This window comes from Ambystoma mexicanum, chromosome 11, assembly GCF_040938575.1.
Source record: "Ambystoma mexicanum isolate Mex_15411 chromosome 11, UKY_AmexF1_1, whole genome shotgun sequence".
NCBI classification, from domain to species: Eukaryota; Metazoa; Chordata; class Amphibia; order Caudata; family Ambystomatidae; genus Ambystoma; species Ambystoma mexicanum.
In genome coordinates, this window is record NC_090934.1 from 91,294,467 (window position 1) to 91,308,205 (window position 13,739).

A 13,739-nucleotide genomic window follows, 5' to 3' on the forward strand; every position below is an offset into this window, starting at 1 on the left:
GCAACGACCTTCAGCTTTCCTCCACGTCGAGGCCTCCTCTTCCTCTGGACGAAACACCGACTTGCACCCGCTGCCAGGAACAACTGCCCCCGCTGGAGCGTTCTTCCCACTTTCAGGTTCTGTGTCCCGTCTGGCTTCCCTTGCGACAGATCGTTCGGGGTGACAGTAAAGCCTCGACTTTCTAACCTGGGTTAGCCTGGGACCTGTTAACTAACTTTTCCTGACTTGATCTCAATCTTTTATGAACTTCCTACAAAGACTCTGTGGGCATAACCCCACTGTGTGATCCTGGACACATTTTGCTTGCTCTCTCTAAAAGTGGGCCTGGCATTTGAACTTCCTTGCTCCCCAGTAGACCTTGCCTAACCTGCCTCACTATGGTTCTTTGAAAAGTAATGAAATTTGAGTGCTTTCATAACTTTGCCTTTTTCCCTCCCTTTTTAATAACTTATTAGAGTGCCATCTTATGTTAAGCGCTCACCTCTGTCTGAAAATAAGTGGTGTTTCTCACTAAGACTGGTCTAATAAGTAATTAGGGTTGTCTGACTGCTCAGCTACAGCTACCAAGTGAATCTGAGTGGTACAGACTGCTACCAAGTGGGTTTACTGCCAAACACCTGTAGTCCTAAATCTTTGGCAGTGGTCCCTAAGGGAACTGCACAGGTTTCTGCCTAACAGGGAGGGCATTGGGAGGGGCATAGAGTTACTGTTAGGGGGTTTTGAGGGGGGCAGGGAGTAGTTGGCAGCAGCAGGAATGGACCGAGTAGGGCATGAGGCATGAGGAGTGAAATAGGTGATGCTAATGCACTAATCCCAGGAGAGACCATTCCGGATACTTAGACATAATATGAGGGGGCTGATTTCCCCAATAAAGTGCAAAAAAGTTGAAGCACAAATTAGACGGGGGGGAGGTGGAGGTCATAATGTTACAGGAAACGCACGTAAAGGAAGCAGACAAGAAAGCGACAGACATTTTTCCCCCCATTCCCCGGGGCAACACTCAGGGGGAAACTGCAGGGGTGTTAATTGGATATAAAGATTCCTTGAAAGCCAAGATTTTACAAACACAGGCTTACCAGGATGGCAGATATCTATTTGTGCAAGCGCAATTCTAACATAGCTTGTGACCCTTGTGACGGTGTATGCACCAAATGTGGGCCAGGATGGATTCCTATGTGAAGTAGCGGATAATTGGAACGATTCACAGTGGGGGCCATCATCCTTACGGGTGACTTCAACCTGGCGAGGAACCCCCATATTGATAGGAGGTTGGGTGCGCGTCAAGGGGCAAAGGGACAATCTAGCCCTTAGAGATGTCTGGCGGACCATAGGGGAGATGAGAAGGGTTTAACGTGTTTTTCACATGTCTATCAATCATTGTCTAGAATAGACTACACGTGAACGGTGGCTAAACTGATGGCCTAGATAGGGAAGGTGGAATTAGCATTGATTTCTCTGTCGGACCATGCCCCTATACTGGTGACGATAAAAGACAGAGGGGTGCATAGGGGGCTATGGAGTGGATATTTCCAAGGGAATCGATGAATTATACGTTGATGGGCAAAGCGATAGGGGACAAGATAGAGGGGTACTTTGCTGCCAACGAGAACCAAGAAGCCACACAGGATGGCATCTAGGATGCCTTTAAAGCAGTGATGCGGGTAGAACTCATAGCGCTTAAGGCCCAAAAGGAGATGCAGAGGGGGCAATGGAAAAAGAACTGGAGGCCCAATTGAGCACAGTTTTGATAGCGATAGCAAGGAAAAGGATGAGGACCTATTTAGGGAACCAAAGGATATTAGGAGCCAATTGGAAATGCTCCGCACCCGCAGGTCAGAAAGGTCCCTGCTGGGGGCTTTTACTTTACTTTATTTAATTTGTATGGCGCAGCAATGGACCCGGAGGCATGATGGCGCGAACATAACATAAAGGACAGACACATAGAGTCAAAGCCAAAGAGGGATCTGAATGCAAAGCTAGGCAAGAAGTGTAGTCAAACAGACAGGTTTTTAACTTTTTCTTGAATGGCTCAGGTTTCAATTCAAGCCTGAGGTCCAGCAGAAGGCTGTTCCAGGCAGAAGGCGCTGCCACGGCAAAGGCTCCCTTTTCTGCCTTTCTTGATCTGCTAGGGGGGTCTGGATCATTAGTTCATTCAGATAGCGGGGCAGCGTCCCCAATAGACACTTGAAGGTGATCATAAGGAGGCGGTAACAAATTCTCGCCTCCACGTGGAGCTAGTGCAGGGCTCTTCTGGCTGCTGAGACGTGATCCTGTCTCGCTAAACCTATTACTACCCTAATGGCCCCGTTTTGAATCACCTGAAGGCGGTTGATCTCGGCTTTGCTGATGCCGGTCAAGAGACTGCAACAGTAGTATATTTTGATGCCTACTTTAGCTCTTGCTAAAGTTTCTGCATTGTCCTGTGAGATAAGAGGCTGCATGTGGTCGACGAGTCTTTGGTAATAAGCTGCCCCAGAGACCACACGCCACATGGGCCTTCATAGAAAGGTGCTGGTCTAGGATAACCCCAAGGGATTTCACTTGTTTAAGAGTGTTTATTTTTGCATCGCCAAGTTGGAAGCTCCCATATATTGGAGCCAACTTGGAGAGTGTACTAGAGGACCCCCCCTATCATGAGCTCGGTCTTGGAACTGTTCAGGGCCAGACCGTTCAAGACCATCCAGTTGTCTATGCATGTGTAGGCTTCATTTATCCTGACTTCATCTAGGGGAAGTGAAAGCCAGTCAGCGGGATGATACACTGGGTATCACCCGCGAAATGTGTAAACCAGATCCCCTCCTGCTCTAACATGGCAAAGAACGGGGTAGTAAAAAATGTTATAAAAACAGGGGGAGAGACTAGCTCCCTGTGGGACTCCGTATTCAGTTGGCATTGCAGCCGCTTCAGCAAATTCAGAACAAACACAGCTTACCCTATTGTGGAGAAATGAGGCAAACCAGCAGGAGGCTGCTGGAGAAAAGAAAGCCACTTCCTCGGACCTGGAGACCAACAAAGTGTGGTCTACCAGGTCGAAAGCAGGGTAAAGGTCCAGAAGCATGAGCATGGAGGCCAGGCCTTTATCAGTGCGAGATATAAGCCTGGATTTAAGTTCCAGTAATGCCTTCTCGGTACTGTGCCCGGCTCTAAAGCCCGATTGTCAGCAATTAAGAATAGGGGAGTTGTTAAGATGAAGGGTTTATAAGCGACCCTTTCTAGAATCTTCAACAGGAAGGCAGTATTAGCAATGGGCCTGTACTTCAATGGGTCTTTTTTAGGTAGGATTTTTCGTTTTTTTTTTTTTTTAGTAACGGCGTCACCCAACACCTTTTCAAATCATCAGGCACAATACCTCTCTAAAAGATGCACACAAAGATGCTACGCGCGTGCCAACAAGGCGGACAAGTTAATGGCTCGGCAGTTGAAAATGTCTGAGGAGGCTAGAAGCGTCCTTCAGATAGAGCAACAAAATGGATCTATGGCAACAGATTCAGGGGCCATTACTTAGAGACTTTCCAGATTCTATGAAGTCCTGTATACCTCTGGGAACCCCGAAGTGAAGGCTTATTTTCACAAGCTGCTGATGCCGAAAGTTGCGCCCATGCTAAGGGGAGAGGTTAGAAGGGAAAATACGGGTGGAAGAAGTGGAAGCAGCAATTAAAGGCCTAGCTGTGAACAAAGCGCCAGGGACTGATGGCTTCCCGGCTATATTCTACAAAAAGTACAGTCAGAAATTGCTTCCAAAATTAATACATACAGACCAATCTTGCTTTATAGCGAGGTGACAAACTTGCGATAACACAAGAAGGATAATTCACCTGGTGGAGAAAGCCAATATCCAGCACACCCCGTTAGTGCTGATCTCGTTAGATGCTGAGAAGGCATTCGACAGGGTGGAGTGGTTATTTCTGTTCACATCGTTGGAATATATGGGGCTGGGAGGAGATACATTTGCACAGATGGTGAGAGCAAATTACAGAAATTCCAGTATGCGGTTATCTATTAATACCCACCTATTCCGAAGCATACCCATTCTTTGCGGCACTTGGCAGGGATGCCCTTTGTCCCCGCTTTTGTACGCTATCTACTTGGAGCCCTTTTTAATAAAACTTAGCCATAACCCAGCGGTGCAGGGTATAATGTTCGGGGGAGGAACATAAAGTAGCAGCTTTTGCGGATGACATGCTGATAACCCTGACACAACCAGAATCCTCGATACCGACTTTGGAGGCGGAACTGAAAATAATAGACCAAGTAGCGGGCCTTAAAGTGAACATGCAGAAGTCGTAACTGCTGGACCTGGTACCATCCCAGGAGCATTGACGACAAAGGGTAGCATAAGATGCCTAAGGGTGGACATTGATAGTACAGTTGTATAAGAGCTTTCCGGGGCTGATTGAGTGAAGGCTGATTTTGGGGGGATGGACACCTCTGCGTATAACCTGGCTGGGCCGTGTTGCCCCTGTGAAAATGGTCTTTATTGTACTGTACCACTTCCAGGCTCTCCCAGTTCCAGTCCTGCTATCCTTCTTTGCTGATCAACATAAGATGGGGTCACAATTTCTTTGCCAGAATAAGCAACCAAGGGTAGCGCTGCAGGCCCTGATGGTTCCTAGAGACAAAGGGGGGGGGAAGGTGTCTCCTGGATTTCACTAAATATTATGAGGCGGCCTAATTGTGGGTAGTGCAAGAATGGTTCTCAGGCGACACGACTAAGGTGTGGGCTTGGATGGACCTGGCAGTGGCAGGGACCCCTCTTGAGGTAATGCTGTGGTTGTGTAGGCAGGACAGGCCACAAAACACCTGCTTAAGCCAGGTACTTGCAGTAGTATATGACATATGGAACTGATTGGTGGATCAGGGCTCTTTCCACGCGCCTGTCCCCCTTCACACCACTATTCGGGAATCCGCAATTTTCACTGGGGTTAGTACATGGATCGTTTAGGCAGGGGCACAAAGTTGGGTGTAGCAAGCTGGGGGATATGATGTTGGGGGCGGCAGTTCACACATTCGAAGAGTGCGAACACCACATAGGACTCACGGCGAGGGATATATTGAGCGACTACCAGTTGAGGCACTGGAGAATAGGCCCGTGAATAAAACATGCAGCGGGAAGAGAGTTGACATTATTTGAGAATTTTATTACAATACATACCGTGAGTAAGCAGATGGTGTCTAAGCTTCATTCCATATTAATAGAATCAGTAGCTACCCCCTCCTGGGGATACATGAGGCAATGGGAGGCAACTTTGGGGGTGGATTTCCCTGTGGATCACTGGGAAAAACTGTGGAGGAATATCCCTAGGCTGACCAGATCAATCCAACTTAGAGAAGTGTGGTACAAAGTGATGATGCAGTGGCACTATACCCCGGATAGGTTGCATAGAATGTATCCCGCAACTTCGCAAGAATGCTGGAGGGGTTCCAGGGGGTAAAGGGGACTGGAAACATATATGGCGGGAGTGCCCCGATTTAAGGCTATGGTTATGTTCGATATGTACCTAACCCCCAGGGAATAGATGTGTGGTTTGTTTGATCCAGCAATTATTCTTCCAACCACAGCAAAGCCTTTATGAAGATGCTAATAGTGGCTTGGTTGGTGGTGGCGAAACAGTGCAATGGAGTGGGTCACCTACAATATACAAGGAGACGCCAAGAAATTTTAACAGGAATGGGAATGGCCCTTGATTATCTTCAGGGGGATTACATGCAACAGCGGTGCACGCACAGCCTACGTATACTGAACATCATGTAAAGGCTAAGCGCATTAATAGAAATGATGGGGTTGTTTAGTTTGTGACAGTTATTGTGGTTGGGGGGGGTGGAGAGGTTTCAGAGATGGGTGGGAGGAATTGTTTTAGGTTGTTCATTAACAAATGGCAATAAAACCTTTTTATAAAAACAAATTGCATGTTTCTTCTGTGTTGCAGGTAAGTAAAATGTTTAGTTAAAAGGTGCTACAGGGAGGTCAGGTAGACCCTCTGAAGGATTGTAGACCAAAGGACCAGTGTCGTCCTGCCTGGGAGAACACAGTTGGGTTTTCCACACCAAAGCTCAGGAGGAGTCTGATTCAACAAAGCAAGCACCCAGGTAAGTACCTAGGATTGAGAGAGTACATGTTTAATGAAGAACAAAGAGGGTGCCACCAGTGGGTCTGCAGGTGAGACGACAGCAGCTCCTGTTTGGATTCTTGGCTTGGAGGCTGAAGAAGAAACTTTTGATGGCAGCAGATGGTCAACTTCTTGCAGTGGCTCATTGGGACTCGGTCTGTGACTCAGTTATGAAGACTTCCAGTAGCAGGAAAGAGTAACTGTAGGTCCAGCAGGATGCCCACAAAGTTCCAGCCAAAACCGTGCTTCAGGAGACGATGCACAGCAAATTGGTCCTGGTCCCAGGATATTGGAGAATTGCAGCCCAGAAAGGTTGCAGCTCTTCAAGTGATGGCTCAAAATGCCGGTTCTCTCGAGACTGGTTGGTCTCACCAGTCCAGGGGAGGAAGTTGTCCATTCTGGAGCTTCGCTGTCGATCAGAAGTGAAGGCTGTGGCTCTAGTGGTTCCTCAGCAGTCCTTGGCGGTCTCTGGTGGTGGCTGCAGACGTCCTTCTTTTTTGGATTCTTCGTTCGTGTGTTCGACTCTCTTGCTCCTCCAGGACCCTTGCCTTTATGCATAAAAAACGGCTAGAACATCCAATCACCATATGCAAATCTGGGGGCTGGTTTGTCCAAAAAGACACCCAACCTCCCAGTTCGAACTCGGTCCAGGCAGCCACACTGCATGACGAAGACCAGGGGGATTTCGGTCTTCTCCCTCACTTCCTGTCTTTTCATGCACTGAGAGCCTTGGCTCTAGTTAAACAAGTTTTTTAATTGTTTAACTAGAGCTGTGGTCGCTTCAGAAGCATGTATGTTGCTAAGCTATCCGTTGTCTCCCTGCATTGGTGGTAGTTTTGTTAATGCATACTTATATCGCAGCAATCACCTTCTGTTCCTTCATTTGTGTTTTTATTTATAGTGCTTTCACCCCTAATTTATTTTGGAGTGTTACTTGTGCTGCAGAGAATAACATAGTGTACATTACAGTAACACATGTTTTGATTTGGTGCTGTTGTTTTATAGCACCAACATAATCCTCTAGTTCCTACAGCGTGTCTTAGTTTTGAAGAAGCAATGCTAAGTGCACGGTCCTAGTTGAATACCTAAATTGTTGTGGTGTGCAGAAGACTGGTGTTTATGCTTTAAAATTGTGATGTATATTTCTCTCTAATGAAGTTCATTTCAAGGTCTTGTGGTTGCATTAAGAGTGCACGTCACTTTATATTTACACGTGTTGGTACGCTACAAAGCTGCTGCTGACAACTTTTTTCTTACAGTTTCCCCCTGCAGCTCGAGAGTGGACAGACAGTGGAATGTACGGTCGCCCAGTACTTTAAGCAGAAGTACAACCTACAGCTCAAATACCCCCACTTGCCATGCCTTCAGGTGGGCCAGGAGCAGAAGCACACCTACCTGCCTCTTGAGGTGAGACACTGGTGTGACAATAGCTTTCCTCTCTGTGGGGACTTGGTGAAGTGACATCCAGATTGCTGTGGCAACTAGAAAAAGTCTACAGTACAGCTACCCAGCTCTCTCACACCTAGGTCGTAATTGTCCACACACAGGTATAGAGATCTGTCTTAAATCATTTGGACAGAAGTTCAGGGGCCAGTACAAACATACATATTTTAATCCATATACAAGCAATTACTACAACAACATACTAAAGAATATATATAAAAGACAAGCATTTATCTGACTAGTACAACATTTATGTCCAATTCACATGCCTACCTTGATAAGTCATCTCTTACTTATACAGAGGCAGGGAGTGAGGTTGGTCTTGAAAGTGAGGGACACATTTTTATATGTTAACCCTCTCTATTTAAATTTCAATCTTGTCAACACTTAGTGGTGTTTCTGGATCCGAGGGTGAATGCCCGCCCATGAGTAAATCTAATCTGCGTGCTCCTTCAGACCCGTCATCAGGACACTTCTTGTTGATGGCATGTCTTTAACTTGTATGTGTCTTCAGACGCATGATAACATGTGCGTCGGGTGCTGCCAGGAAGAGGCTCCATATTTTTGCTGTCTGGTTTGATTTTACCCCAAAATATAGCTTGTCATATGTGTGCTTGTGTCTGAATGGGTTCTGACCATCCTGGGTAGAAAGTACCGTTCTAGATCTCTAACTGTAGTACCTGCCTGTGGACAGGGGTATCTCCTCAAGTGCCACTTCAGGCAAACTATTAGATTTGTTTTTCTGTCGAAGGAGAGGACGTACTTTTAGACTGTTTATTGCTATAAAGGTGTTAAAATGGATATCCAAACTTAGTCCTGGTTGGAGGATTTTTGAAGGGCATCCTATTTTGGTGATCGGGGACATTAGGAGGTAAGCCAACCCAATCAAGGTAAGGTAGCAGAACAGCAAGGTTTAGACTCAGCAAGGGTGTGAGAGTGGCCTGGGGCTACGAGTCCGAGCAGAGCAGCTAGATAAAATTCCAGTTAGATAAAACTTCTAGTATCACATCAGCACTTAAAAAAACAGCTGTATGCAATCTGCCTCCTGACCCTTACTCCAATTTCCTGAGGGATCCACCCTTAGGAAAAATAGAGAAGCATTGATTCAATGATCAGTAAAACACAGGTAAGCATTCAGATCCATAGAAATAACTCTTCAGAATAAACACAAAACAGCTCCCATAGCTCTTATAAAGTCCAACCCTAAGATTATTTGGGGCACTGTGCCCAAAAGTCACCAGTTCTAAAGTATACACTCATCAGGTAGGTTTATATAGAGATTTGCAGTGCCAGTTGTTAAGTTGGATTTCTAGAGTCTGGCCTGGTGCACAGATTTTAGGAGGCCACCCTCGTTTTAGTGAACAGGGGAACTGAGAGGTTAGCCAAACCCCAATCAAGGTAGCAATGGAGAGCAGTCAAGGCTGTTCTCAGGACTGTGTTAGCGGGGCCAGTGGTCCACACAGTGCACCACACAATAAGTCAATTAAGACAGGAATGTGCAAAAATATTATATTTATTCTAGTCTCAAAACACACACTATAAAATGAAACAAGCCGGTGAAAAATTGCACACCACTCAATAATCACATATATATATATACAAAGTCACCATAGGTACTATTTTGCATTCAATGACTTAAGTTTTAAAAAAGAAGGTAAGCAAGTGATGCATTAAGATGGAACCAGGTTACAAGAAACATACCCTCGCTTCCGAAGTCCAATTCTTATGAAGGGTGGAGCCTTGTGCCTAAAATTCACAACAGTGCATCTCCCCGGAATGTATCTGATACAGGTAAAGTACTTGTGTTGGTAAAATATTCAAGAGAAGGCATTCCATGGCGGCAGAGCACATTCCCGAAGGAGATGAAAGAGATGGGTTCTTAGCCATAGTTAGAGATGGCAAAGAAGCATTGTGTGAGTCTCTTCAGTCGGGTTTGGATTCTGCGGATTGCATCAGCAGAGCCATGCCTACCAGCACTGTTATGCAAAGGTTTGACTGGTTGCAGAAGTCAGGTTTTGCACCAGATGTGCAATCCAGACTTTTCAACATGCCCTTGGACGGGTCTCACCTTTTGGCAACAAGGCCGACGAGAGTTTTGAGAAGTTGCAGAACTCGGAGGTGGCAGCCAAATCTTTAGGCGCCGCTATTAGGCAATCCCAGCCTTTTTGACCTAGTGGACAACCTTTGAGGTGTCGATCTTTTTGCTGCTACTCCTCAGTTGGAAGGGTACGAGGAATGGCCAGTCAAATTGTCCAAAGAAGATTTCCTCGTGGTGGACGAGGAATGGGTGCAAAGCCAACTCAAGCAGCGGCTTCTTTACCCTCTGCCACTGCATCAGCCGCCTGAAAAACTCTCTGAGGTCTTGAGTCAAAGTTCACCAGTGGGGGGCAAACTGTCTCACTATCTAGAAGAAGATAGTGACATTACTTCGGATGCTTGGTGTTTGGAAACCGTAGCCCACGGTTACTGCCTTCCTTTTATACGGAGACCTTGGAACAATCCACCGGGGAACCACTCCTTGAGGATTCCAGATCCTCTCCTTGTGCAGGAGATTTTAACTCTTCTAGAGAAAGCTGCTATAGAACCAGCACCTGTAGCGGAGAGGAACAAGGGTTGGTAGTCCCCGTATTTCCTAATACTGAAGTAGGACGGAGGACTGAGATCCATCTTGGACTTGAGATACTTGAACAAGTTCCTCAGGAAGGACAAGTTCAAGATAGTCACACTTTCTCCGATCCGTCAGGCCCTCCAACTCCAGGATTGGTTGGTGTCATTGGACATTCAGAATGCTTATTTTCATGTGCCAATCCAGCTCAAGCACAGAAAATACCTGAGGTTCGCGGTTGGCGGTTCTCATTATCAATTTCGAGTTCTGTCGTTCAAGAAATTTCAGGAAACACATCCCAATTGCCCCGGATTGGGCCAGGAGGATGTGGTCCCGGACCTTCTGGACATGTCCATCTGCCCTTCAATGCGTCTTCCACAAAGAGATGACTGTCTCTTGCAAGAGGAGGGTCAGGTTCTCCAGCCAGAGGTCAAGACACTCAATCTTCACGCTTGGTTTCTGAAAGGTTGAGATACAAGGATTGGGACCTCCCGGGTGACGTAATGGAGAGGCCAGCAACAAAGTCTTTGTACCTTTGCTGTTGGAATAAATTCTGCAACTGGTGCAGATAATAGAAAATAGATCCTTTCTATGTAAAACAACAGATGTTTTATCCTTTATGCTATCTTTAGCCAATCTGGGGCTCCAGGTTGGTACTATTAAAGGCTACTGGGTGGCGCTGTCCATCTCGTCAGAGGAATGTTCCTATTTCAAAATTCCACTGGTGACACCATTTCTAAAGGGGCTCACCAATGTGTTCCCCCATCTCCTTTTCAGGTTCCAGTTGGGGACCTTAATCTGGTTCTAAAATTCCTAATGTGTGCACCGTTTGAACCTTTACACTCATGTCCTTTAAGGTTAACCTTTAAAACTATTCTAATAGTAGCTCTAACATCAGCCCATAGAGAGTGAGTTGCAGGCACTTTCGTCCAAGCCACCCTTTACTATCTTCCACAAGGATAGTGTTGTTCTAAGGGTTGCTGTAAGGGTCAAACCTTCATTTTTACCCAAAATTATTTCTGATTTCCACATAGGACAGAAAACAGTTTTGCCTTGTTTCTATCCCCCACATCCAGGCATGGAGGAGTGATTACATAGGTTGGGCCCTCGTAAAGCTTTAAGCTTTTATATATCTAGAATGTCAAAGCACTGTATTAATGATTAGCTTTTCATTGGCTATACGGGCCACGAACTGGGTCAGGCTGTCTCTAAGCAGACCTTATCCAGATGGATCATTCTGGCCATTTCAGAATGTTACAGGTTGGCAGGGAAGGTTTAAGGACCCATTACAAAGCATTTGTGTGCGGCAACGTGGTCTGCTATCCACACGTTCTCAAAGTATTACTGCCTGGAATCTTTCCTCGGTCAGGATGGTAGCTTTGGTAAAGCAGTCCTGCACTCGATCCATGAAAACATTTAAAATCAAATTCTACTCCCTCCTCCAAATCAAATACTGCTTTGGGAGTCTATCAAAGATGAGGAATACGTGGGAGGACACAGTCAATTCGAAGAACAAGTTACTCACTCCTGGTAACGTTCTTTCGACTGGATGTTACTCCCACGTATTCCTCATCGCCCTCCCAGCCTACCCCACAGTAGATTTTCCCATGCTATTACAGCTTCTGTTCCTTCAAGGCTTAGTACGGTCATTCCCGTGCTTTTGCAGGTATTTCTGCTGTAAGGGGGGAAAAACAGAACTGAAGCCCACAGGCGCTGCGTGTGCTATATTTGCCTTCTATGACATCATCCTCGAGACATAGGCATTCGAGGGACATCGAGTCCACGCCATCGATGCACAGTGCCATCTGCTGAATTTTGTTTCTGAAGCGGGATTACATATATCAAATATGAGGAATATGTGGGAGGAGCATCCACTCGAAAAAACGTTATCTGGGGTAAGTAACTTGTTCTTCTCAGTTTTCAGGATTCACTGCTCAGGTGCAATGCCCAAAAAGCAGTGGAACGGATAGATATAAAAAGACTTGTTTTCGATGTTATCCTATGGAGGACAGGGAGAGACCAGTCCTTGTGTTTAACTGCCCCCCCCCTCCACCCCGATTTTCCCAGATAACTGGATGGGTCGACTGGGGATTGCTGGGGGTAGGATTCCCTGCTGTTGCTTCTGGTGAGAGGTACCCAGGAGTTGTGGGTGCAAGGATTCTTCTGGTTGGGTGCATCATGCACCGATGCACACCTCTTCAGGACAATTCAGTGGACGGGGGAATGCGAGTTCCAGCGATGGTCATCTCACACAGGTTTGCTGCCCATCCTGCTCCCACCACAGTCCCATAACACAATCCATACACATTTAAATAAAAAATAAATCGCCATAAACGTACCTCGCGTGGTTGCTAAAATGCCCGCTCCAGGTTGCTCTGCCCGTATGTGTGAGGAGGCGCAGGAGCACCCCCTCGCACATACATACATGCAGTGCCCCAGCCAGCATTTCCAATGAGCTATGCAAGGCTGGCAAAGCAGAACACCCCCAACGTTTCATGGCTCAGTGATCATGTGCGGCTGGGGAAGGTTTCGGCTGCAAACATGGAACTGTGATTGTTATAACGAGGTAGCCCACTGGAGAGCTGGTCAGTCCATTGGGTGGTCCAGGGGCACTTCTGAATGCTCAAGACGTCTCGATCCTTGAAACCGTAGAGGCTAGTTGGTCCCACTAATCCATGGGTTGAAAGATCTTCAGTCGGCGGCTGTTCTACACAGGATTCTTGGCTCTAACGCTGATCTCCAGAAATGGCTCCAGGAGTCCTCTTCTTAACCAAAATCTAGCTCGCCAATGGTAAGGATCTGCACCATTCAAACAGCCAGCAATGGTACAATCAGGAACCACTGTTGGTTTCACTCATGCCCCACATCCAGACTTTCAGGCACCACGGTAGTGGAGTGGGAACAGACAGTCACACCCCCTTCCTGAGCTGAACACACACAAAAGGCATCACTAGCTAGCGAAAGCTGGGGCTTTCCTGGGCAAGTGCATGACCTTATATGGGATTTCCTGTCCTGGCAAGGCAGGAAAAAGGCCAAACAATATGGTCAAAGAACCATCGAAAATCTCGTAGCGTGGCCCTTTTAGGGCATTAGCCACGTTTAGTAGCCATATACAGTAAACGCGAATGTGCACACTAGAAATAACACAAAAACTGTTAAAATGCATCTGCTGCCACCAGCTTGTCTTCCGGCACATATAAAGTAACCAAAAATCCCAAATGTAAAAGACTAGGGTGTGTAAGGATGCAGAAGTAGCCGCGGGGCACAAAGATGGCATGCTTGTTGGCATAAATGTCTATTTGACAGAAAAACAAGGAGAACCATATATGTCCCTATAACTAAGAGGGGTTTCCCTGCCTAAATAAAATTAAGGATGTCAGGATATCCGTCAAAATAGTCCACTGATCTGTGTCCCAAACCTATTTCTGTTTATTACACTTTTAAAGAAAACTAAAGAATGGGTTATACCCTGATCGCTGAAGGATCGCTCCCTCCTTCTGGATGCTTTTTAGAGAGTTCGCAAATGATGGGGGAATATCCTCTATACCCTGTCCTTCACTAGGCTTTTCTGTAAAGTTCCACAC

The 13,739-nt window shown here is 46.4% G+C and overlaps 1 protein-coding gene across 3 annotated transcripts in view; it reads left to right on the top strand.

Moving 5' to 3' along the window:
* LOC138503099 (protein argonaute-1) overlaps window positions 1-13,739 on the top strand; it is a 582,484-nt gene that overhangs the window by 159,086 nt on the left and 409,659 nt on the right. For all 3 annotated transcript variants that reach the window (XM_069622604.1, XM_069622605.1, XM_069622606.1), the window contains exon 8: window positions 7,367-7,514. In XM_069622604.1, coding sequence (XP_069478705.1) covers window positions 7,367-7,514 — 148 coding nt within the window. The remainder of the gene's footprint in view (window positions 1-7,366; window positions 7,515-13,739) is intronic.